Here is a 23,231-nt window from a genome sequence, read left to right as displayed (position 1 = left end):
GTGTGCACTAGAGGCGTTAGATGTGAAAGTAGGTAACTTAAGTTTTACCTGTCTAAAAGGTTAGGTTTTAGTGGAGAGTCACTATTTTTAAAACAGCAAGATAGATTGAAGGGGGTGCTCACTTTTGTATTCTGGTACTATGGAATACAGTAGAATGGCCAATAAATTTAAATAGTTGAAGGGGAGTGATTTCACAAAATGATAATTTTGTGTTTACTCACACAAGCCAGTGAAAGCAGAGAGGAAATGAGATATATGGTCAAATTAGCATAAGAGGCAGGCAACTAGAAAGACAGTGGTATTTAAGAACACGACAGTGACAGGGTGGGGAGGTGGAGGAAAATGTTCTGCCTGACTTACAAGAGACAGAGCTGTGGGGTCTTTTGAAGTTTTAATATGCAGTTAAAAGCAGAACACAAGCAAAACACAAGGTAAAGAAAACAGATCACAGCACTCAAAATATAAAAAGGCAATAAACTAATACAAAATACAACAAATAAAAAGCAAACCAACCTTTCCTTCACAGCAAAGGTAGCAGAGTCTGGATGAGCCTTTCCTATAAAGCTCTGAAATGTTTTCCCTTACACTAAACAATTTCCAAGAAAGTATTATATACCATCTATCACATGATATTATGTAGATGTTTTTTTTTTAAATCACTAGTCTAGGTTTGAACTTGAGTTACTGTGATTCATAAGTTATAACAAAGTAATTGACTTGGTATGGGAATTTTTTATTTCTTGTTGCTTAGCCATTCTATGCTCTAAGTAATTTTCAACATGTTGAAGTGTTTTTAATAACTTATTCAGAGACTTAAGTTAACCTTATGTTTTCCAAAATACACTATTATGATCATGCTTTGTAATCCTGCTTCAATGTACAATGCTTTCTCTTCCTGAGGCTTAACACTTTGTACTGTGTGAATGTGTAAATCACTGCTGCAGTATACAAGTGAATCATCAACTCTGCAGCTGTGAAAATCGTTTCTGTGAATGTGGGAATGATTGCCGCTGAGTGCACTGCAAGATCTAGTATTCCATGAATTTACTGACTTATGCCGACTAATTAACCTCCTTAATATGTTAGCTTGCCAAACCGATACAACTTGGAATAATGCATTGTATTTTCGCTTTGGTATATATAACACAGCTTAATTTTACCCTTTTCCTTAAGACCTCAGAGTTTGTCATTAATGAGGTTCAGACAGGAAATGTCAAAGGTGGGTTGTCCATAAGAACTTCCAATAATGGAGTTATATTGAGCACCAGTACCTATCATAAAATGAGAAATACACCATTTATGCATAGCCTTTCCATCCTATGGCTTTTGTATTTGCAGACCTATTAAGCTTCTGGCATAAGAGAAGAAATTCTGTACATAGTTTCAACACACAGAGCAAATGAATTCACAAAAGATTGTTTTCTGCTTTATGTGGGTCAGTTTCAGTATGGAACACAGTAGTGTTTACTGGGTCATTAGTTATGTTTGTTTCAATCATTTACAAAACATTTTCCTTTGTTTCTGGATTTATACATGTCAGAAAATGTTTTGCTTCATCACACTCCTTATGTACTCTGTTAAGAAAATAGGATTAAGGTCACTTATTTTCTGTAAATCAACAGTTTTCAGTAAGTTCTCATCTACGTGTCTTGATAGCCTGTCCTTTATTTGACATGTTCTTATACCTCAAAACATTCTGTCTGTAATTGATGAGCCAACAAACCAACACATTCAAAGTCAGCTAGATATTTCAGCTCACTTACTTAAGCATTTATAATTTCCATAGCAATTTGGAGAGAACAAATGGGGAATACATGAGAAGCTGTTTCTGAGTTCATGTCAGTTTTACTCTAATTGGTGCTATTTTATCTTTCCACTCTTTATGGAAGGTGAAAAGGTTAAGAAGCTTCAAGGTTTCTACTCCAGTAGCGGGTAGAAATGTGGCACACTATACTTTTTCAGGATCCAGCTCCCTACTGAAATTTCAAGACCTGAATTATCAGATCCCTTGATACTGAACAAATTCAGACCAAAAACCCAGAAGAGTGAATATGAAACACTTCTTTTTTCCTTTAAACATGTTTTTTACAGCTCTGATGTTGCCTTACTTTGAAGAAAAGGGAGTACACTGCGAAATGGTAATCAAAGACTTAATATACATAAATCCGGATTTTTGGCTATTTGGTCTTCATATCTCAGGACACAGCAATCTGGGTATAAAAATATTAGATTGTTAGTTATCTCCTGTTGTATTCTTCTTATAGTGAGGAATAAATCAAAATTATGAACACAAACTTTCCAGTTTTCTGTTAAGATGAATTGCTGTGAGAGCATTTCTGGTGGTTGCAGACTAATATTTTTTTCACCGTAAGAATTGCTGTGTGAATTTCCAGGAACATAATATTTTGAATTTTACAATAAAGTTTCATTGCCATTCAAAAACGCGCACTGTGATTAATAGCTCAGCCAGAATCCCCATTTTAAATTGAACATATACCAATGGAAAAAGTCCGGCCACTAAAATACCACTGAACGGCCAGGCTTTTCTGCTGAAATATGCTAAGTAGGGAAGAGCAATATACAAAAAAAAAAAATCAGGTACGTTCTGCAAAAGTAAAAAAAAAAAAAAACAGAAAGATACCTGATTTTCCTTGTATTTCTGTTCTCTCCTTCCATAAATCTCAGCAGACCCTCACACCTCTCAACTGTCTGGATCTTCACATAATGTCCAGATTTTTTCCTCATAGTTTTTGTCTTTTCCTCATTAAAAAAAAAGGTAGTTTTCAGGCAAGCCACTGGAATGAAATTAATTAAATAATGGCAGACAACTGAGGTTTAGTCTTTATATTCTTCAGAAAATATATACTAACACAAAACCTCTCATTCCATAACTTTTTCTAAGTGCAAACAATAGCTCTCTATTTTTGGACCTTTGTAGCCCCTCACTGTGTTTTGCTTTGTCCATAGCAGTAAGAAAAAAAAAAAACAGCAATGGAAATTCTCTTTTCTCCATTGCTTCTCTATAAAAGCACTAATGTATTGTGCAAATATGGGAATGTCAACATTAACCATACCCTGCTATTGGTCACTGCTTTGTAGATATATATATATATATAAACGAAAAACCGTTCTAAAACTGTAAAGCAAAGTAGAATAATGCCAATAAACAATTAAAACTTTGTAACTAATAAAATTACGAATGGAGAAAAAACACAGCTGAGGCCGAACTGTTGTCTAGCGCTTTCATTCCTTTATTGTTGCTAGGAACTTCATCAGAACTGAAAAAAGTACATAGCCATGCTCTATAAATATGCTGTATACAGGAATACCTAATTTGCATATGATGTGATTAATGGCCAAAGATTTCTTTTCACAATACAAAAGAATTCAAACCAATGATTATGTTCTCATGTTAATACAAGGGCCAAGGAAAATGTTTTCAATTCTTACCACTAGTCATTGTGATGTGTGTGTTATAACAACTTTTGAACTAAACAAGAGTGAGTTGAACAAATACTTAATACCATTGTTTTTTTACAATGTTATTGTGTTTACTTTTAACTGATAGTTATATTTCCAATTAAACTAGAAGCTGGAAAATCATAGGACTGACCCTGTAATAGTAGTGGAACCATTGCTTATGTTCTATCACTGTTTAAGAACTAGTGTAGTCAAAACAAACAGTCAGTACATAGGGTCAGTCCTATGATTTTCCAGCTTCTAGTTTAATTGGAAATATAACTATCAGTTAAAAGTAAACACAATAACATTGTAAAAAAACAATGGTATTAAGTATTTGTTCAACTCACTCTTGTTTAGTTCAAAAGTTGTTATAACACACACATCACAATGACTATTGGTAAGAATTGAAAACATTTTCCTTGGCCCTTGTATTAACATGAGAACATAATCATTGGTTTGAATTCTTCTTTTGTATTGTGAAAAGAAATCTTTGGCCATTGGCCACTAATCACATCATATGCAAATTAGGTATTCCTGTATACAGCATATTTATAGAGCATGGCTATGTACTTTTTTCAGTTCTGATGAAGTTCCTAGCAACAATAAAGGAATGAAAGCGCTAGACAACAGTTCGGCCTCAGCTGTGTTTTTTCTCCATTCGTAATTTTATTAGTTACAAAGTTTTAATTGTTTATATATATATATATATATATATATATATATATATATATATATGGTTCTACTACCGAAGATCGAAATTTCACTATTTCGAAATCTGGTAGTAGATGCCCACTAACGCGAAAGTGCACTTCACCGCAAGTGCACTTTCGTGAACACCACTTGAGCAAATGGTTATGGACCTTAGGGTTAGGGCTTGGGTTAAGGATAGTGGATAGCTAGTAGGGCTATCCACTATCCTTAACCCAAGCCCTAACCCTAAGGTCCATGACTACCGCACCACAGTGGAGAAAATTGTAGGGCCTCCACGGTGAAGTAGTCACGGACCTATGTCCTCCACTGTGGTGCGGTAGTTACGGACCTTAGGATTAGGGCTTGGGTTAAGGATAGCTATCCTTGACCCAAGCCCTAACCCTAAGGTCCATAACTACCACACCACAGTGGAGGACATTGCCCGTTCATTCTAGTGGTGTTTGCGAAAGTGCACTTTCGGTGAAGTGCACTTTCGCTTTAGTGGGCATCTACTACCAGATTTCGAAATAGTGTAATTTCGATCTCCAGTAGTAGACCTATATATATATATATATATATATATATATATATATATATATATATATATATATATATATAAATATATGTATATAATATAATATCTACACATATATTTCTCCACTTTGTCTCTCTGTCACCATGTAACCCCCAGATGTTTGTTTGAATGTTCACCATAAAACTGACAGTGGGACTAAGCTTCTAATGACTATGAGATACTTTCTAGCAGAGTGTGTACCACATGATGTGCAAGTCCATGCAGCTACATATCAGCATATGTAAATTGTTATACTGTATATGTTGCACGTGCCATTGACGAGTGAACAGGAGTAATGCTGTGAACTGTATGTTGTCACATCAATGACACAGCATTTGTGAACCTCTTTAGCTAACTCTGCATTTGCTGAGAAAGATTTTGGCACAAAAGTGGAATGAGTGCTTTCTTTTATTGTGGGTTTTTGTGGTGGTAGAATGACAGTTGGACAGATTATGATCCTGGCATTGTAGTGCTCTGGGAACAATGGAAGGGTGCGAAAATGGATGAATTGTAATCAGTGGCATTTCACGTTTAAAACTACACTCGTACATTTCAACGTTTCCTGACTTTGGTTCATATTTTGCCTTGTCCTTTATATATATATATTATTAATGATCTGGTAAACCACTGAGGATTGCTTTCAATGTAAGGCATTAGAGTTTCATAGTTTCTATTTTTCAGAAAATGCATTTTAATGCAAAATCTGTAGTTCTATTAACTTTTTATGGACATTAAAGTAAGATATAAAAACAGTTATTGATTTTGTTTATTGCCCCCCCACCCCCCCACCCCCATTATTGTAAAGGTATGACAGTAATTGGTTTACATTGTCCATCCATTTCTGTGATAGCAAACATTGAAGGTCAGCATTAAGATGTACCACCTGAATGTATGCATTAGCTGTAGAAAGCTCTAGAACTGGCTACAGGCATGCTTTTAATGCAAGATTTGCTTAAAGGCTGTTACAATAACTTTTGAGATCACCTATGTCTCCCTTCCACCCATATAAACAATCTTTGTCTCACACAAAATATCATGCCACAAATCTGAAAATCCGTATTAATTAAACTCCTCAAACTAAAGCAAAAGGTACCTCTCATTTCCTTCTTATATCCATTATCCCATCTATGTTCAAACTTCTAGAAAATATAGTCTATATCTAGCTCTCTCTCTGCACCTAGCAGTAACACAAGCTCCCCTCCAAACAGAATGTATTCTGGCCTGGATGAAGTACTTTGACTTTGATCCCTAGTCATTGACATCCTGCAAAAATCGGATAGATGCCTCCTTAAAGTATCCTATTTATAGACTTGAGAAAGGAATTTCACATCATTGACCACTGTCTTCTTCTAAACAAACTAACTGATATGTGCATTTCCTCAGACATTACTTCCTGGTTTAAAAAAACTTCCCCATTGACCAACACATCAAACTTAAAATAAGATAGTCACAATCAAAATCTATTATTAAAGGTGTAACACAAAGATCCATTCCTGCCCCCCTCCTTTTTCCATGTTTGTTAACAAACTTCCTTGTCACCTCCCCATCTCACATACATCTTCCATGCAGATGATATGGTCTTTTCCCAAACAAATCTGTGTGTCACCAACCCTCAATCCCAACTCAAGTCAAACTTACATAAGTGCCACCAATGGCTTATAAACCATAAACTATGCTTCTTCCCTTCCAAGTCTAAAATTATGTTTTTTAAAATTCCAAAAAAACTTCACCAAGCACCTGACTCTTTATGTATATTTAACTTACGGAATCATACCATAGAGGCAGCCTCCACTTTCAAATGCCTAGGATTAGGCTTAACCAGCCTCTAAACTTCCATTTCTAAAGAAACAGAGTGAGATCAAAAATAAATTTCCTCCTCTGCTGGGCCAAAATGACAATTTATTTTCTGTCTCAACCAGCTGGAGCAACCATTGACAAAGAATTCCTCCTCTTTCAGCTAGAATATAAACTAACCATTTCTCATCTTCTTCCAAGAAAATGACATCACATTCCACTTAATCTCCAACAGCATCTGCCAATTTAATATGCGCTCACTCCTTCATTAGCATCACTGTATCACTCTAGAAAAAAACAAATGACTACCCATAAAACAAAATTCTAAGCTGCTGTTAGGATTCCAACTCTACAAACTACCGCAACCCCAAACATTTACTCCCTTGTAGTTAAGCTTCATGAAAATCATCCTCAGACAACCTAAGATACTACTCACAAGCCACTACAACTTTTAGTACATCTAGAACCTAACTCTGTAGCACTACTCATGCATTCTCCTCTTGGGCACCTGTTCTTTGGCAAGTTCTCCCCATCAACCTAAAGGAAATCAGCACTTACTCCAAAAAGAGAATGCAACTCAAAGAGCAATTCTTCATTCAAGTCAAATGAAGTATTTTGTCATTGCATGCAAACAGAAGCACTCCTTAAGGAAGAAATACAATTACATGGAGAGACATCAACCTAACTGTAAACAAAAAACTGCACCAAGTAGGAAAGCAAAAAAATATATAAATAAATAAATACATAAATAATGGAAAAAAAATAAACCAAAGGTACTGATAAAGAATGTGGAAAGAGGGTAATGAGTAGTCATATAGACTTAAAGGAACATAGAAGCCAATTACCAGTGAGGAGAATAACACTGTCATGAATACAAGATGTACATAATGGAGTAAACTAGATCTGTTCAGAAGGCCAAGATGGAGACCAACGTATCACACATAATGATGGGAGATGAAACAGGGCCAGACCATGACCAATGACTATAAGGTTAAAATCATAAATTAAGAATAAAAGTCAACAATAAAAATAACACAAATTTAAGTAGAGCACAGTGGAAAAACAAAAAGCTCCAAACATAAGTCCAAAGAGCAGAATGGGTAACAAGAAAACTATAAGAGTTGTAGGAGTTGCTGGTAGGAGAGGATAAAAAATACATCAAGGAGTCAGCTCAAGCAGATGGCAGGAATCATGAAGAAAACAGAGAAAATAATGAAAACATAGTGAGAACCTAGAAACGTACAAATAAGGGCAGAGATGGAGCAGGAGAGATGCATGTATGGAGAAGATATCACTTCTCGCCCTTTTGGCTAAGATTAAGTGTAGATTAACATGCAAAACATGTTTAAAATAAGGATATATGAGGCAAGCATGGTGAGGAGAAAAATCTTCTTGTGGAGTCAGCAGCAGGAAAAGGCTTAGAGTTGATGGGAATGTAAAGTAAAGCTTTCTTACTGACAAAATCGAGGTCCTAAATCGGAAAAAAAAAAAACAAACAAAAAAAAAAACAGAAGCATTACAAAAATGTGCAAAAAATGGATCTGGAGGGAAAGTTAGGAAAGACAAGGGAGAACAGGTTGTTAGCTAAAAGAGAAAATATAGACTACAGAGTAGTATGTATAGAAAGATATGTCATAGTGTGTAAACCCCATGGATGGCTGAAGAAAAGGAGTGGCACACGGGTTAGATGGGGTACAGTGGTGAAGAGTAGGTAAGAAAAAATGGAAGGTGCCGCAGAAAAGGAGATGATTGGGTAATTGAGGAGACCTGGCTGAAGAAAATGGGAGTAACACTGGATTTGGGCATAGAAAAAGATATATGAACAATAGGGGAATAGGATAAAGGGTATTGGGAGAAAGAAGCAGAAAATGAGAGCCCAAAGTTAGGAAAGGTATACCAAGTAATGACACAAAATGAGGAAGAAGACGTAAGCTTCAGAGGATGAGGCTGGTTAAAGATGGTGTGAATGTTTTGAACAGAGCAGAGAAGTGAGAAATATAACAAACAGTGAACACAGGCAACTACAAAGAAGCTGTAGGAACCTAAACATAGTCAAGAAATGGGAAGGCTAAAGAGAAATTTGGAAAGCAGGTAAGATTTATACCAACCTGGGGGAGAGGAAGTTGAAGAGATGAGAAAAATCAAGAGGAAATGGACATATGTCAAACTGTGGGAAGCTGTTGAGGAAAACTGGGAAGAAACACTGAAATTTTCATGGAAATTAAAACTTTGCCATGAATGTTGACAAACAAATGAGAATACTGAACAGATATTACACAATTTCATCACCATACTGGAGAGGAGAAAGGCTAGAGAAAAACAAATGTACTGAGAATCCAGATTAGTGAAAAAGACATGGGAGGAGTTAATCAAATAGTCAAGGAACAAAACAGGGAGCCATAAATTCCAGGGCTAGAGAAGGGTTAGGATCTAGTCAATGAAACCATAAAGTCAGAACACTTATTAAAATGATTACAGTGAAAAAAGGGGAACAGATTTTAAAAGATTTGACATAAAGGGACAGCATTATAAAACAATTGAAAGAGTGTAAAGGATCCTACAATGATAAAGGGAAGTTTGACAAATGATGAAAAATGGGGCAACAAAGAGACAGCTATGATATTGAAATAAAGGGAGAGCTAAGCATGTAGCATGGAGGAGAAAGACAGGGGCAGGTAACATTTGTGGGTAGCAGAGATAATGAAGAGAAACACAGTCTGGATACAATCCTATAAGAAGACAAGAACAAAGAATTCTGTGAATATAGTTTAATGTAAAATATGTAAAATGGCACACCCAAAATGTTTAGTGTAAATATAGTCTAATGTGAACTTAGATAAGTTTGTAGGTCATGGTTATTTTTAGTTTGATGCGAATCAGAGATTCAGCTAAAGGAAAACTGTGATGTTGTGTTAAGCCATAATGCATTAATGACATGATTAAAGCAACATCAGACTGAGGTATCAGTGTCAACAGGGAGATCAAAGTACTTATCCTCAATAAGATGGCTCATATTCAACAAACACTGCTTTTGGATAACACTGACAACTGCTGATTGGTCATCATAGACATCAGTTATCTGTTTTATGCAAAGAAGCAGGTATACAACTTGTCAGACTCCATGTTTACAGCACCCGGCTATTCAGCATAATATTCCTCACAGTGAACAACAATAATAGTGCAATGTATTGCTGCAGAGGCATATTCATCTCAAAAATGCTTTTATTTGCAAATTAAATGTTAGGTGCAATTAATTTATATAAGGCTACAACATTCACTGTTATGGTACTCTGGAATTCATCATACAATATAAATATGTGGTAAAGATGGACTGTGAATACTGCAGTGCAAAATCTGAAGCTAATTTATTACTTTCAGATCTGAATTGCTAAGAGGAAATGAAATGGGTATAAAAAATAACCAAAATTGTATAGATTAATCCAGTGGGCTCATGTGAAAGCCTCATAATGTAATAAATATATACTCTGCAATGATAACTCAATATAGTTAAAGATATATGCATTCAATTTTTCACGAGAAGTAATATTTATGCACTGTTTTATTTTAACAAACATAAATAAAATGTCCAATGCCTTAATAATACTACACACTTATGAACTCTAACATATACATTTTAATATTCTAAATGGCATCACCTACCTTTTGTTCACTTTTAATGCTTTGCCTCCTCTTTTCCAGGACTTTAATGGTCTTGGAGAGGCCTGTGGCTTGCATTCAATTATAGCTTCCTTGCCAACAGTGACAACTATGGTTTTCTTCATTGGATTCTGTTCAAATGCGGGAGCAGAAGCTAAGAATGAGATTAAAGCAAGTACTGAAATAACTATCTAGCAGGAAATTAATACAATTTTTTTGCAGGAAATTTAGGTGCAGAAGAAAAACAATTTTGAAATTCAGAAAGAAAAATATCAGATGCTATCATAAACAGCATGCATACCCCATCTTTAAAATTCACATTGCAAAGAAAAGACAAAATATCATGTAACTGTAATATAAAATGTATTTTATGATAGCAGATGTATTATTAATGTAGCTCAGATAGTTTTTTTTTTGCATCTTATGAATTTCATATAGATAAACTGTACTGGGTATATCACTACCTAACTACCTAGATAGATAGATAGATAGATAGATAGATAGATAGATAGATAGATAGATGAACTAACAGATGGATAAATAGCTGGATAGTGAAATAAAATAATCTTTATTTTAAGAAATACGTTTTTGGTGATGGGTGGAGCTACAAGTCATGTCCTTAATTCCTTAATTGTGGAGTACACGTTATTTTATGTGTCACATAAACCAAACCACACTGGTAGCCCACCTATCTGTTTTTTCAGTCTTTTTATTTTGAAGTACTGTTTCCCATTGATTTAACTTGGCTACATTTATTTATTTATTTTATTTTACATTTGTTAACCGGGTTAGTCTGGCTGAGCTTTGGGCTCATTTTCAGCAGAGACCCGGGGAGAAAAGCTCCTCAGGACTAGAAAACAATTTATTACATTTTAGTAACATAGTAGTAACAATCAGCTATAGGATCTTACAAGCAAAGACCTGGAGAGAAAAAAAAAGCTCCGCAGGCAATTCAATTATACTGAGTATTAACAATTGGCAGACAAGTATGTGAGTTATTACAAACAAAGTTTTAAACAATTAGCAGAAGAAAATGTGACTAGTTACAATATTATTTAAGCTGCTTAGAGCAAAATGAGTTAATAGTTTGGCAGATGCTTATTTAAAGTGGGTAGGATCTAGTTGTATAGGAGTTTGGAAACAAGAAAGGAAAGTAAGAATGGCTAGTAGGAGATGTAGGGGAGGTAGAGTACAGGAGACAGACTAGACAGGTAGGTTGTTTTGAGACTGTAAGGATTATAAGTGGTTGGAGACAGAGGAAGGGAAGAGGTAGAAGAGGCAGGGGAATAGTGTTAGAGATACATTAAGAGTGAGGTGGTGAAAAAGGTGAAAGGATGGTGGTTTCAGGGTGGTTGGCTACAGTGGCAAGACCACTTTGTTTTTAGGTATTTCCTTGTGGCTAATTTGAAACTTTTGCTATGCTGGAGGGACTTTATTTCCAAGGGGAGCTGGTTCCAGGATGTAGCTGGGTTATAGTTATAGAGAAGGCAGCCTATTTTGGTTTTGGGTTTGTAGATGTCTAATAATTCTTGATTTGAGCTGCGTAGCATCCTAGCAGGGGAATATTTGGATATGATAGTAGAGAGGCTGGGGCAGAAGGAGGGTAGATAGAGGATAAAGTGAATGATTGTAGTTGGTATAGTTGGAGCAGCTGAGGGAATTCTAGCCAGTTTAGTTGCTGTAGTGCTAAGCAGTGGTGTGACTTGTAGGTTTGGTTAGCTGCAAATCTGGAGATCATATTATAGGTAATTTCAAGCTTGGAAATAAGTGTAGTATTTAGGTTTGTGAATATGTGGCAGCTGTACAGGATTGTTGGGAGTAATAAAGCCTGGGAGAGAGTTTTTCGGGCAGTGTTTTCTTGCTATGGAAAAGGTGTCCAAGTTTCTGATTAATTATGTTTACCGAGTTAGTGATATGGAGATCAAACTTAAGCTGATAATCTATTGTAACACCTAGCAATTTAGTACTAGATTCAGCTGAGATGACAGTATTGTTGCAGGATAAGATGGTAAATGCACTTTTGAGTGTGGTGATGTTTTAGGGAGGAAGAGGAGTAGGAACTTAGTTTTTTTGGATCAAGTATTAGTTTGTTATCACTAAGCCAAGTCTCAATGGTGTGAAAGGATGCCTGGGTAGTTGAGTGGAGGTCAGTTGGGTGGTCAGCAATGGTTATAACAGTTGAGTCATCAGCATATTGCACAAGAGATGACTGGGGACAACAGGAGTAGAGCAAATTAGTGAAAATATTAGAGTAGTGATCCAAGAATGGACCCTTGGGGACTCCCATTTGTACAGTGAGAGGAGAGGATAGTGCAGAGAGCCATTTAACTGATTGCTGGCAGGTAGACAGATAGCTGGAGAACCAGGAGATAGTAGGGGGAGAGAAATGTAAGTTAGTGAGTTTATCTAGAAGGAGTGGGTGACAGACAGTGTCAAAGGCTTTAGAAAGGTCAAGGAATAGGCATGAGACAAGTTTATTGTTATCACAAGCTAGAGAGACTGTATTGATGAATGATATGAGTGCAGTAGTTGTACTGTGCTTGGGACAGAAACCATGCTGTGTGGGTGTGAGAAGGTTTTCCTGGTGAAGGTAATGCATTACCTGCTTTTGAATTCATTTCTCTAGCATTTTTGATCCAATACATAATTTAATACAATACATAATGATACATAATTGTTTATGCATCTGCTGAATAGGACATTATTTATACAGATGTTGATAAATAGACGGTCTTATGAGCAATATTTTGCTGTAGTTCCCGAGGTAAATGTTAATATTTTCTTTTGAAATGATAGTTCATTTTTTTGACATATTTTAGTACCATTTAGTGTGATTTATGGCAGATCTTGTTAGTTTTTTTAAGAAGTTATAATTTAGTTATTTTATTTTTAGCTATTTTAGATTGCTACATATGGGTTATTTTTGCCAAATTCACAACTCCCTCTTCTACTCAAATTCATCACTTAAGGAACTCATCTGGCTTGAATTTCCTAACTTTCTCAATTCCATCAATTGAAACATGCTCCAAAAATTCTGTTATATTGATAATTGCCCTGATCTCAACTCTCTGTTATCATGGTAACTTCTAAACAAACCTTTTAGTTCCTCAAAAAAATATTCTGTGCAATGCATGCTGCTTCTGAAATTCCCATGACAAAGTTCTTTACTTGCACAGTGTGGATAATGTCTGGAATATTGTTCCATTATCAGCCTGAGAATCCTCTGACCACAGAATCTACAAGTTACAGTTAAGATTATAGTTTCACTTAAATTAGAAATGTCATTACTCTTCCCTCACAAGTGTTATTTCTTCAAATGCTAATATACAGGGCAGCATCTACTCTGATTCCCAAAGTCCAGACAATTTTATTTATTTTACATTTGTTGACCGGGCTAGTCTAGCTGGATATATGTCCATTTTCAGTAGAGGCCCGGGGAGAAAAGCCAAAAAGACAATGAATCAATCAATCAATCGATCATTATCTAGATTTCACTCCATCAGTCATACCTAGCTGATAATCCTTCAAAACACACACAAATCCCTATTTCAAGTTCTACAACCTCTTATCACAATTTATAAATATAATTCCTGTATTCCAAAGATTCTCATTACCTCTGGGTTATATATTAAGCTAATTCATCAGTACCATTTTATTTTATTTTATTTTAATTTCAGTATGTTGACCCTCATGATATAACCAGAGTTTACATTCTTTAATTCACGTACCATTTATTCAGGAAAAAATGCCCAGGCATGAAACTTTTAACTTGTATCTCAGAGGTAACACTTGCCTGTGCTGTCAGTGTTTTTAGAAGCTTTCTCATAGTCCTAATATTCAGTTCTTTTTATACACATGAAGGCATTTAGTTGTTTGCCGGTCAGCTGGGGTGAGAACATTCTAGCCCAGTTACTCTGGTCATATCTTTCCTGGTAGGAATATTTCGGGTTCAGAAGGCAGAATTACTTTCTTGCTGGTCCTGGACTTGGCCAACACTATCCCTTAGCTACAAGAGCAATAGGTTACAACAATTGCTCTACTGGTTTTATCTTGGAGAAACACAGATTCATTCCATACACAAAATAAAACTAGTTCAAGCCTTGACACTGCTGTCTCTTCAGTGTGTGTGTGTGTGTGTGTGTGTGTGTGTGTGTGTGTGTGTGTGTGTGTGTGTGTGTGTGTGTGTGTGTGTGTGTGTGTGTGTGTGTGTGTGTGTGTGTGTGTGTGTGTGTGTGTGTGTGTGTGTGTGTGTGTGTGTGTGTGTGTTTGTGTGTGTGTGTGGAGGGGTGGTGGCTGCTGCTTAAATTACATGTAGGGAAAGGTAAAACTCATGATCCTTGTAGCTGTAAAAATTTCTCTGCCAAGTTTTGAATTCTTGTTGATAAAAAAATTTGAGTGCCATTTTGCCCACTGCACTCATCAATGAATTTTCAAAACAAGGCAGCCTAGCCACTTTATCCATAATATAATGCTTTTTAATTATTAAAACAGAAAGCAAAATAACAGTTTAGCATTGTAAGCTATTATTTTGATCATGAATCAAAAGGTATGCACTCTGTAGCATATCATACTCTTTAGCTTTAGTCGCAAAATAAATATAGGTAGCGTCATCCTAGCTGGATCCTCAGCAGATTATCTCAAAGTTGTTTCAGCATTCTTTATGTTGTCTACTCTCTTTCACAACACATTTACTATGTTCCAAGCACAACACTCTGCCTATGATGAGAGGCTAACTTCTCTGATACTCAGTGTTACAGCCCTCCTTTTTATGACTTAGACTAACAAGCTAATTACTTGATTCTAACACTCTTTAAAGAAACTTCTTTACATAAAGCTGGGGCGTATCTTTCTTTTCTTAAAGAACAGCACTCAGTTTTTTGCAGTAATATTTGTAGCATTATTTACAAAACATCGCTACATCATAAAACTATACTATGATATTATTTATACAGCATCAATTTTCACATGACATATCCTAGAGTAAGATCATTTTCACTATACTAAAAAATATTATTTATTTATATATTGCATTTGTTAACTGGGAAAATCTGATTCAGTTATACAAAACCCCTTTTCAGCAGAAGCTCAGAGAGAAAAGCTTTACATGCATACATTAACAAAAATACTTGGATTACATAGAAGTAAAATGACAGTATCCATATGTGTGTACATAAATTAGAGCAAAACTCTTTAAGGAGATAACATATCATTAGACAAGTATTGCAAGATGTGAAGGTCGGTGTTTCATATTAGGTAGGCAAAATAAGTTGTCATGTTGTAGTCTATATAGTTTAATGTGGTTGCATACAAAGAACTGTAGTTATGATTAAATGTAGATGGGTAACTAGAACATATTCATTCAGTCCATGATTATACATAGGGATACATACATATATATACAAGATGGCTATGGAGCTGTAAACTGTGTTCGCCCATGGTCCTACAACTCCAAAAGAAAAAAAAAACATCTCTACCAAGAAACTGTAACTATTATGGTGCATAAATAGTAATATAAATATGGTTCCCTACATGAGATTAACTCAGTTAGGGAAATACAGCATATCTTTGTACAAGCAACTATCAGGATGTTAGAATAATGGCAGATCAGAGATAAAGATCTAGTGCATGGTGGGTAGATAATATAATATAATATAATATAATATAATATAATATAATATAATATAATATAATATAATATAATGTAATATAATATAATATAATATAATATAATATAGCAACTAATTAATTTGAACCAAACACTCATACAAAAGTCTGAGTAAGAGTACTCCAAATAGCTAGGTACATTAATCAATAAATGTTCCATTTGAATTTACTATATAATTATACTGAAAATGTGGTTACAGCTAGGAAAGAAGGCAGAGCTGCCATGGCTGAAAATTTCAATTTTTCTTTGTATTCTCTCACTATGAAAATGGAAGCAGAGAAGTTACAGAAACAATAATAGAGGAAGATGTCTCAGCTATGTGTCATAGCATGATTATGATCTCTGGTTTGATTATACCTACTAAATAAAAATGGCTTTAGTCAGTCAACAATTTCCTTCATATTAATATTCAGCCATGTGTTGCATTGCCCGGTAGTTTGGCACAGCAGTTTTAAAGTATGTGCTCATAGAACATAGACATGTTGGAGTCCTGGTTTTGATTTATCCAGCCTTCTTTTCCTGGCTGTGTAATTCTGAATAGTTTGTTTCGCCTGACTTTGTTTCATACATATTAATCTGTAGACAGTGAAAATAGGAAGAAACGCCATTGAGAAGCAGGTATGTTCATTCAAATAATCTGGTCTTTTAATTAGCATAACATTTGAACACCATCTAGTTCATAATTCTTCCCACTTATAGTAGGAATGTGAGATACTACTCAGAAATACATATTTAAAGTGAGCGATTGAAAAATTATTGAAAATATTATTAGAGAATCAAAAATTCACTGTATTGAGCAATTCTGTCACTCAAGGTCTTTTATTTTTGCTTCTGAAAAAGGGAAATGTAAGATGTGTGTCCTCTTTCTTTAAATTATTGGTGCCACAGTTATGTTGGTTTTGCAGTGTGGTTTTCTATGCACTAGACAGCTTCAGAAATCTCACATGATAAAGGGGATTCAGAAAACTATGGGAAGTGGTATATCAAGCTTCAAAATAAGAACATACCTCCAAAAGTAAGAATATTATACACTGGGGGTAAATTGGACCTGAAAATAGAAATGTTCCTCTAAAACAGGGACAGTAGAGGGATCTGCTTTTGGTTTAACCCTTAAAAAGGAAAAAGTTTACCCTCTACTTCCCATAAGAAATGGATTATTGGAGAGGTTTAACCATTCACAGTAACATTTAATTGAGAGAGGTACAAGAACCTTCCCCATCTCCCCTTACATACAAACAGTTATCCCAATATTCCTCAGAATTATCAGGATTTGAGTTACTTTATGGTCATAGGTTGAGAGAGCCTTTAGACATAATTCATGCTGAGTGGCAAGACGAAGATTCTAACAAAGACTCTGTTGTGGCATATATGCTGAATTTTAAGAATAATCTTAGAGAACTCATTTGAGTTTGCACAGGATCAAGCAGAATAGCAGCAAAAGTTTTGCTATGACCAGAGAGCAAGAACATAAGACTATACTGTAGTGCAAATGGTAAAATTGCTTTTTCCTCTTTGGTAAACATGCTTTAACCAATGTGGAAGGGATCTTTTACACTTGTAAATATAGTAGGCAGTGTTAATTTTTTGGTGGAGTTACTAGGTAGTAGTCAGAAATATACACTTTTCCATTCTACTGTGATGGAAAGTCCTAGGTGGTTAGCATTTGTGCTGGTTACAGCAGGAGTTAGCAGAGGATCATATAGGGTATGTTGTCAGTGAAGCTGAGCCTGACACACATTCTAAGTTAGGTAGTGTTAATATAGCAACTATCCCCGACATACATTCTGGTAATCTGATCAGAATTACTACAGCATTCAGACAAAATCATTCCTAATCCATGGCGTACCCAACTGATGGAACACATTGTTGGTACAGGGACCTACCAGCCATTCAAATCTGCACTGTAAAGAGTTTCAAAATAATTTAAGCAGGCCAAGTAGAAAGAACTGTAGGAGATGTTAGATCTGAGGGTAATTCAGAAATAGGATAGAATGACCACATTAGTAGTGGTGGTTTCCAAAAAAAAGTATATGAGCACTAGATTTTGTGCAGGCTATAGAAAATTAAACAGTCACATAGAAGCAGATGCATACCTTGTGCCAAGAGCAGGTGACACTTTGAAACATTTGAGTCTGACAACCACTGGAGGTGCCAAGAGTTATTGGCAGGTACCTTTAACTCATGTGCAAGAAAGACATCAGCTTTTGTTACCAGATTTGGATTGTATGAATTCATCAAGATGTAATTTGGGAAAAGTTTGGAGACACGTGTAAATAATATCCTGTGTGAAGTTGGAGACTATGCTCTTACTTAAAATTAGTAGTGCATTTATTTGTAAACAGTGTTGGTGCTAACATATTCAATATTTTAAAGATTTACTAAGCAGACAAATACGGACTGGGTTAACCAATAAGACAAAAAAAGTGTTAGGAAGGACTGAGAGAACTATCTCACTTGAGTGAGATTCATCCAGAGCCCAACAAGGTTTAATCTATAAAGGCATTGTATGCCCTCTGCTTCCAAAAGCAGAAAATTGTATTTCTATCAATGACAGACTACTGCAGAATGTTTAACACACATCATAATACCACATCCACTCTTAAACACATAATCAGAAACAACAGGCAACATAAATTTATCTAGATATCAGACTAACCAAACATGCCAGAATCTCAAGGATACCTTGATTAAGTCTCCAGTTCTTTCTATCTAGCTAGGGTTTCGGCCAAGATATTTTATACCTTAGAATGTATACAATATAGACATATAATGTCAGACCTCATTTTTAGCCAGACGTGAGCTTTTACATAGGAAATTACTTTCTGAATTCTTGTGTAGAGAAATTTACAGAAGTATAACAATTAACATTATAAATAGCACTATCCAGACAGACAATTTATAGTGCAAGTATCTATCACTATTTTCTTAAATACTATTTTACATTTTTCCTGATTCTATGCAAGAGTTTGTAATTCAGTTATTTTTGAAAGTATTAATGCACTTATGGAAATACAGCATATTTTTGTAACTGCTAGCAAACATGTAGAAACACATCAGGTATAATATATAATAGCTGGAAAGTGAAAATGCATTTTTATATCTTCCTCTATGACCTTTCACTTCGTGCCACTCTGTAACGTAGCCCTCTCAGTTCTGAAAATATAAATGTAGATATGATAGTATGAAAAACAAGTGACACACTGTGATTAATATCTCTTCCACAGTGCACCCTAGATTAACAGTCACTTTATTACTTTTACAATGCTCCTTCTTTTGAAGCCTATATTCAGAGGTATCGCAAGGGAGGGGTGAAAACAGCAGTTTAATTGGAAGCAAAATGTTAAGGGGCATGATCAACAGATCCATTTTTTTTATTTTATTTTACTGCATTTTAATTTAGTTTTATTTTTTCCCCTCCTCTTATATCAGCATGACAGTATGACTCATAGGCTCTGGCTTTAGCAGTGAAAGGAGAAGTGCGAGAAGGGAGAACAGACTTTTTTTTTGCTCCTCATGTAATGTCATCATGAGGGTATGACACAGAAGACACATCACTCATCCTCCTTAGGAGTAAAGAGAGCAGTGCCAGATTGGAGAATGGCCCTTTTCTTTTTTTTTTCTTTGCTTTTCAACTTAGTGCTGAGATGGAGCCAGACTGGAAGTGGCGTCAGCCACAAGGTGAACTGGCGTTGTCTCTGCCTGCCTTAATAGGTAACATGTTCAGATAAAATAGTCATTCCTAAAAAAATATCAGGACACCATAAATAGGCAGGAGTGTTAAATGAAAGTGCACAAATAGATGCTAAATACTTTAATGAGTTAACCCTTCTCAAGTTATGTTGTCTGGGGGACTTTCAAGAAAAAACAAAACAAAGAGGCAAATCACCTGAAAAAAATCACATTAAATCATTAAGAAGGTCAAACATTTAGTGAGTTAAGGACTGTAATAAAATAAAGGGACCTTCATCAAATCTAACACAAATAAAATCCTCCAAAAATACGCATGCATAAGCCATGTGATTAATATAAATGATAGACATGTAATCATGTTAAAAAGCAGTAAATTGATGAATCCTGATTAAAAAGTAATGTTACTAACTACTTAAATAGTATAGCCTTAACTAAGCTTTTAATAATTAATGCCTCATTAAGATCTGATTGTTTATTAGCAGATAAATACAACCAAAAGTAAATTTCTCTGGTTTCCAAAAAATGATCAAAATCCCCACAAACCAGCTCTTGATAAACATGTTCTAACACAATAAATGCAAATGTCATAAAATTAAAACAAACCTCGGGATTCATGAAGCTCAGCACAAGGACTGTGTTAGTCTTGCGCTAACCGTGCGGCATAAAGATGACGCAGCAGCACCACATGCATATTAGTGAAGGTGCGCTGCCGTATTGGACACGTGCATAGGAAATGTGTACGAGTGCAGGGGGCGTGCCCAAGCAATGCACGGAGGCGTGAACACGTCAGCTGCATATGCACAGCCTAAAATGCTGACTAGTACAGCCTGCCTCTAATAGTTATCACTCCTGTCAGTGTCCGTGGATAGTGAAATGTATACAAAGCATACAAGACATTTTTGCGAACACCACAATAAGAAGTAAACACAAAGGCACGTAGCTGAATATTGAGTCCCCGTCCCTCGAACAAATGATATTTAAAACCCTGTTCCCATATTCCATTGTAGTGTTGCTAGTTCTACCAAGTGGAACCAAAGTGCATCGTGTTAGCGAGCCACCAGTTGCTAAGCCTAGCCCAATGGTTAGGGTTACCACCTGTCCTACATTGTGAGGGACAGTCCCCCTCTAGACAGGTGTGTCCATACCAAAACCATTATAAATGTGAAATGTCCTGCGATAGTAGGACATAATTATGTCCCATATTTTATGTAATAGTCCCATACAATACTTATGTCCATATATAAAATACCTAAATGTTACAAGAAACAGAATAAGCAAGTAAATTAAACAGAATAAGCAAGTACACCGCTACAACAATAAAAGCTTATATGTAGGCATAAAACTTAAGTACTATCCTTTGTAATGACCATGGGTATGTGTTGGCCTGTAAACTCAGATATGTGTCCCGAAAATGTCCCATCCAGGTCATATGAAAAGGTAGAAACCCTACCAATGGTCAGAGCATTTGCCCAATATCTGCCCATTTGCGGTCCAAGTCGTCCTTGTCAGGACAGCCCATAGATGAACGGGTATTACCCGGGTCTGCCTACCATGTCATGAAAGATAAGTATTTGCGTGTACCTATGTGCGTGAAGTACAGCATGTGGATGATCAGAAATGCTAGGGTAGTCCTCACAACCATATTGGTCCCAGAGATATGTAGTGTATGCAATGTGTTCTGTTGACTGTGCCATGGGCCATCAACTAGAGAAGGGATGAATGGTGTCTGTGGAATATGGGGGTGGGGGGTGATGGGTAATGTAATAATTCTCCAAGGGGAGATTGGGTTGGATACACAATAGGTGAACTGGAGGTCTATGAGGGAGCAGTGGGTGAATCACGAAGATAACCAAAGAACAAATATACACATCCACAATACAATCCCACAAACATGTGAACATTAAAAAGTGCAATACACATGTATGGAAACATTACATACCCACGTAATGGTCTGGCCTGAACTGAGCCATCCAACCCCAACACACCTGGATACATATTTGAGTACCCATCATCCCCTTCACAGCACAACTCCCCCCCCTTCCTGAACATCCACCAGAACCACTCATACTCGGGCTGCTAGATAGGCTCAGCCATATCTGCACATAGTGACCCCTACCCATATCTAGTAGGCAGTCTCATCCTAGGCAGTCTCAGGATTGCAAATTATGTATCCCTTGCATGTATAACCCTACCTTATAGCCGTAAAGCAAAGAAGGTCATTGGCCCTCACAATTTTTGGATATCCCTCATGGGATAAGTATCTGTTCTAAACATTAGATTTGGTGTCACGACATAATGTCATGTCCTGTATACATCTGGACACAAGTTGTATGAGCAGTAGTTGTCCACAAGACTGCTCAGCCTCCAGCCGGTCCTGCAGAACCTAAGACCCAGGATTAAACACCTGACCGTAATGCACGTCTCCCCACGTGCATTATCGGGAATATATACCTTACACATTTGCATAGTGGCAGTCAGATATAAGGTGCTTAAGGCACTTTAAAGCAGACATAAGTAGGGTTACCACCTGCCCCACCTTGCAAGGGACAGTCCCTTTTTGGGCAGTTGTGTCCAGACCAAATATAATACAATGGCAAATGTCCTGTGATTGTAGGAAATACTTATGTCCCATATTTCATGTAACAATTGCATAAAACAGTTATTTCTGTATGTAAAATACTTAAAGTTACAAGAAACAGATTAAGCAGCTAAACTTATACAAGAATAAGCTTTCATTTAGGCAAATAAGTAAAGTTCTAACCTTTGCCCTGATCTTGGGTATGTGTCGGCATGTAAAATCTGATGTGTGTCCCGAAAATGCCCCACTTTGGCCATATGAACAGGTGGCAACCCTAGATGTAAGCAGGTATGCAAGCGTATATGCGCATCGGTAAGTGGTGGTGATTCAACGGTATGGGAAATGTAAATGAGGATGTAGGTGTATTTGCATGTGTATGTACAGACCGATATATACACACACACACACACACACACACACACACACACACATATATATATATATATATATATATATATATATATATATATATACACACATATATATGAAGAATGAACATGGTTACAATATAGCAGTCATAATGAATGTGAAAGGAAACAGCAGCGGAAATCCCCGTAATAGTGCTGTTATATATCAGGATGGCCATAGGTGAGCACATCTCTGCATCCCCAACCACAGGTAGGACGCTAAAAGTGCAACGGACAATCTCCTCATACTAAGTCTGACTTTGAACTAGGTACAGGGCAGTCCCCAGTTGGACAAGCCTTAACCTGGATGCCCATATGAACACCCTGACAATCAAACACACATATGTGCCAGGACTATAGGCTTTGGAGGTCTGAATATCCTTGGAGTGAGTCAACATGTGGCATAGGTCCAGAGCAGTAGGGAATAGGGAATGGCTCTTGTGTAGTAGTATGGTTTCCCGACAGGAAAATGGATGCCTGCTGTGTAAGTGAAGTGATGAGGCGTGTGTTTGGGTAACTATGAACCATGGGTATACATATAAATGAAGCAGAACACCAATAGTGTAGTGGTTAGAGCATCCGCCTAACGAAAAGGCATTCGCGGTTCAAGGTCGACAATAGCACATATCATTTTCCTTGTGGAATGAATGTTGTTCTGCTGTAAAGCCGACATTTAAACATGTAAAGGTGAACATTTGTATCGCATGGCACTAT

General features: G+C 36.3%; 1 protein-coding gene across 8 annotated transcripts in view; it reads right to left on the bottom strand.

Annotated features, from left to right (window-relative positions):
* Positions 1 to 23,231, bottom strand: part of CNTN5 (contactin 5) — a 5,719,910-nt gene that overhangs the window by 1,294,275 nt on the left and 4,402,404 nt on the right. For all 8 annotated transcript variants that reach the window (XM_044072706.1, XM_044072701.1, XM_044072707.1 and 5 more), the window contains one exon: positions 10,181 to 10,331. In XM_044072706.1, coding sequence (XP_043928641.1) covers positions 10,181 to 10,331 — 151 coding nt within the window. The remainder of the gene's footprint in view (positions 1 to 10,180; positions 10,332 to 23,231) is intronic.

This window comes from Protopterus annectens, chromosome 5.part0 (assembly GCF_019279795.1).
Source record: "Protopterus annectens isolate FY-2018-M chromosome 5.part0, PAN1.0, whole genome shotgun sequence".
Lineage (NCBI taxonomy): Eukaryota > Metazoa > Chordata > Ceratodontiformes > Protopteridae > Protopterus > Protopterus annectens.
Note: the sequence above shows the minus strand (reverse complement) of the source record. Positions and strands in the feature narration are given on the sequence as shown.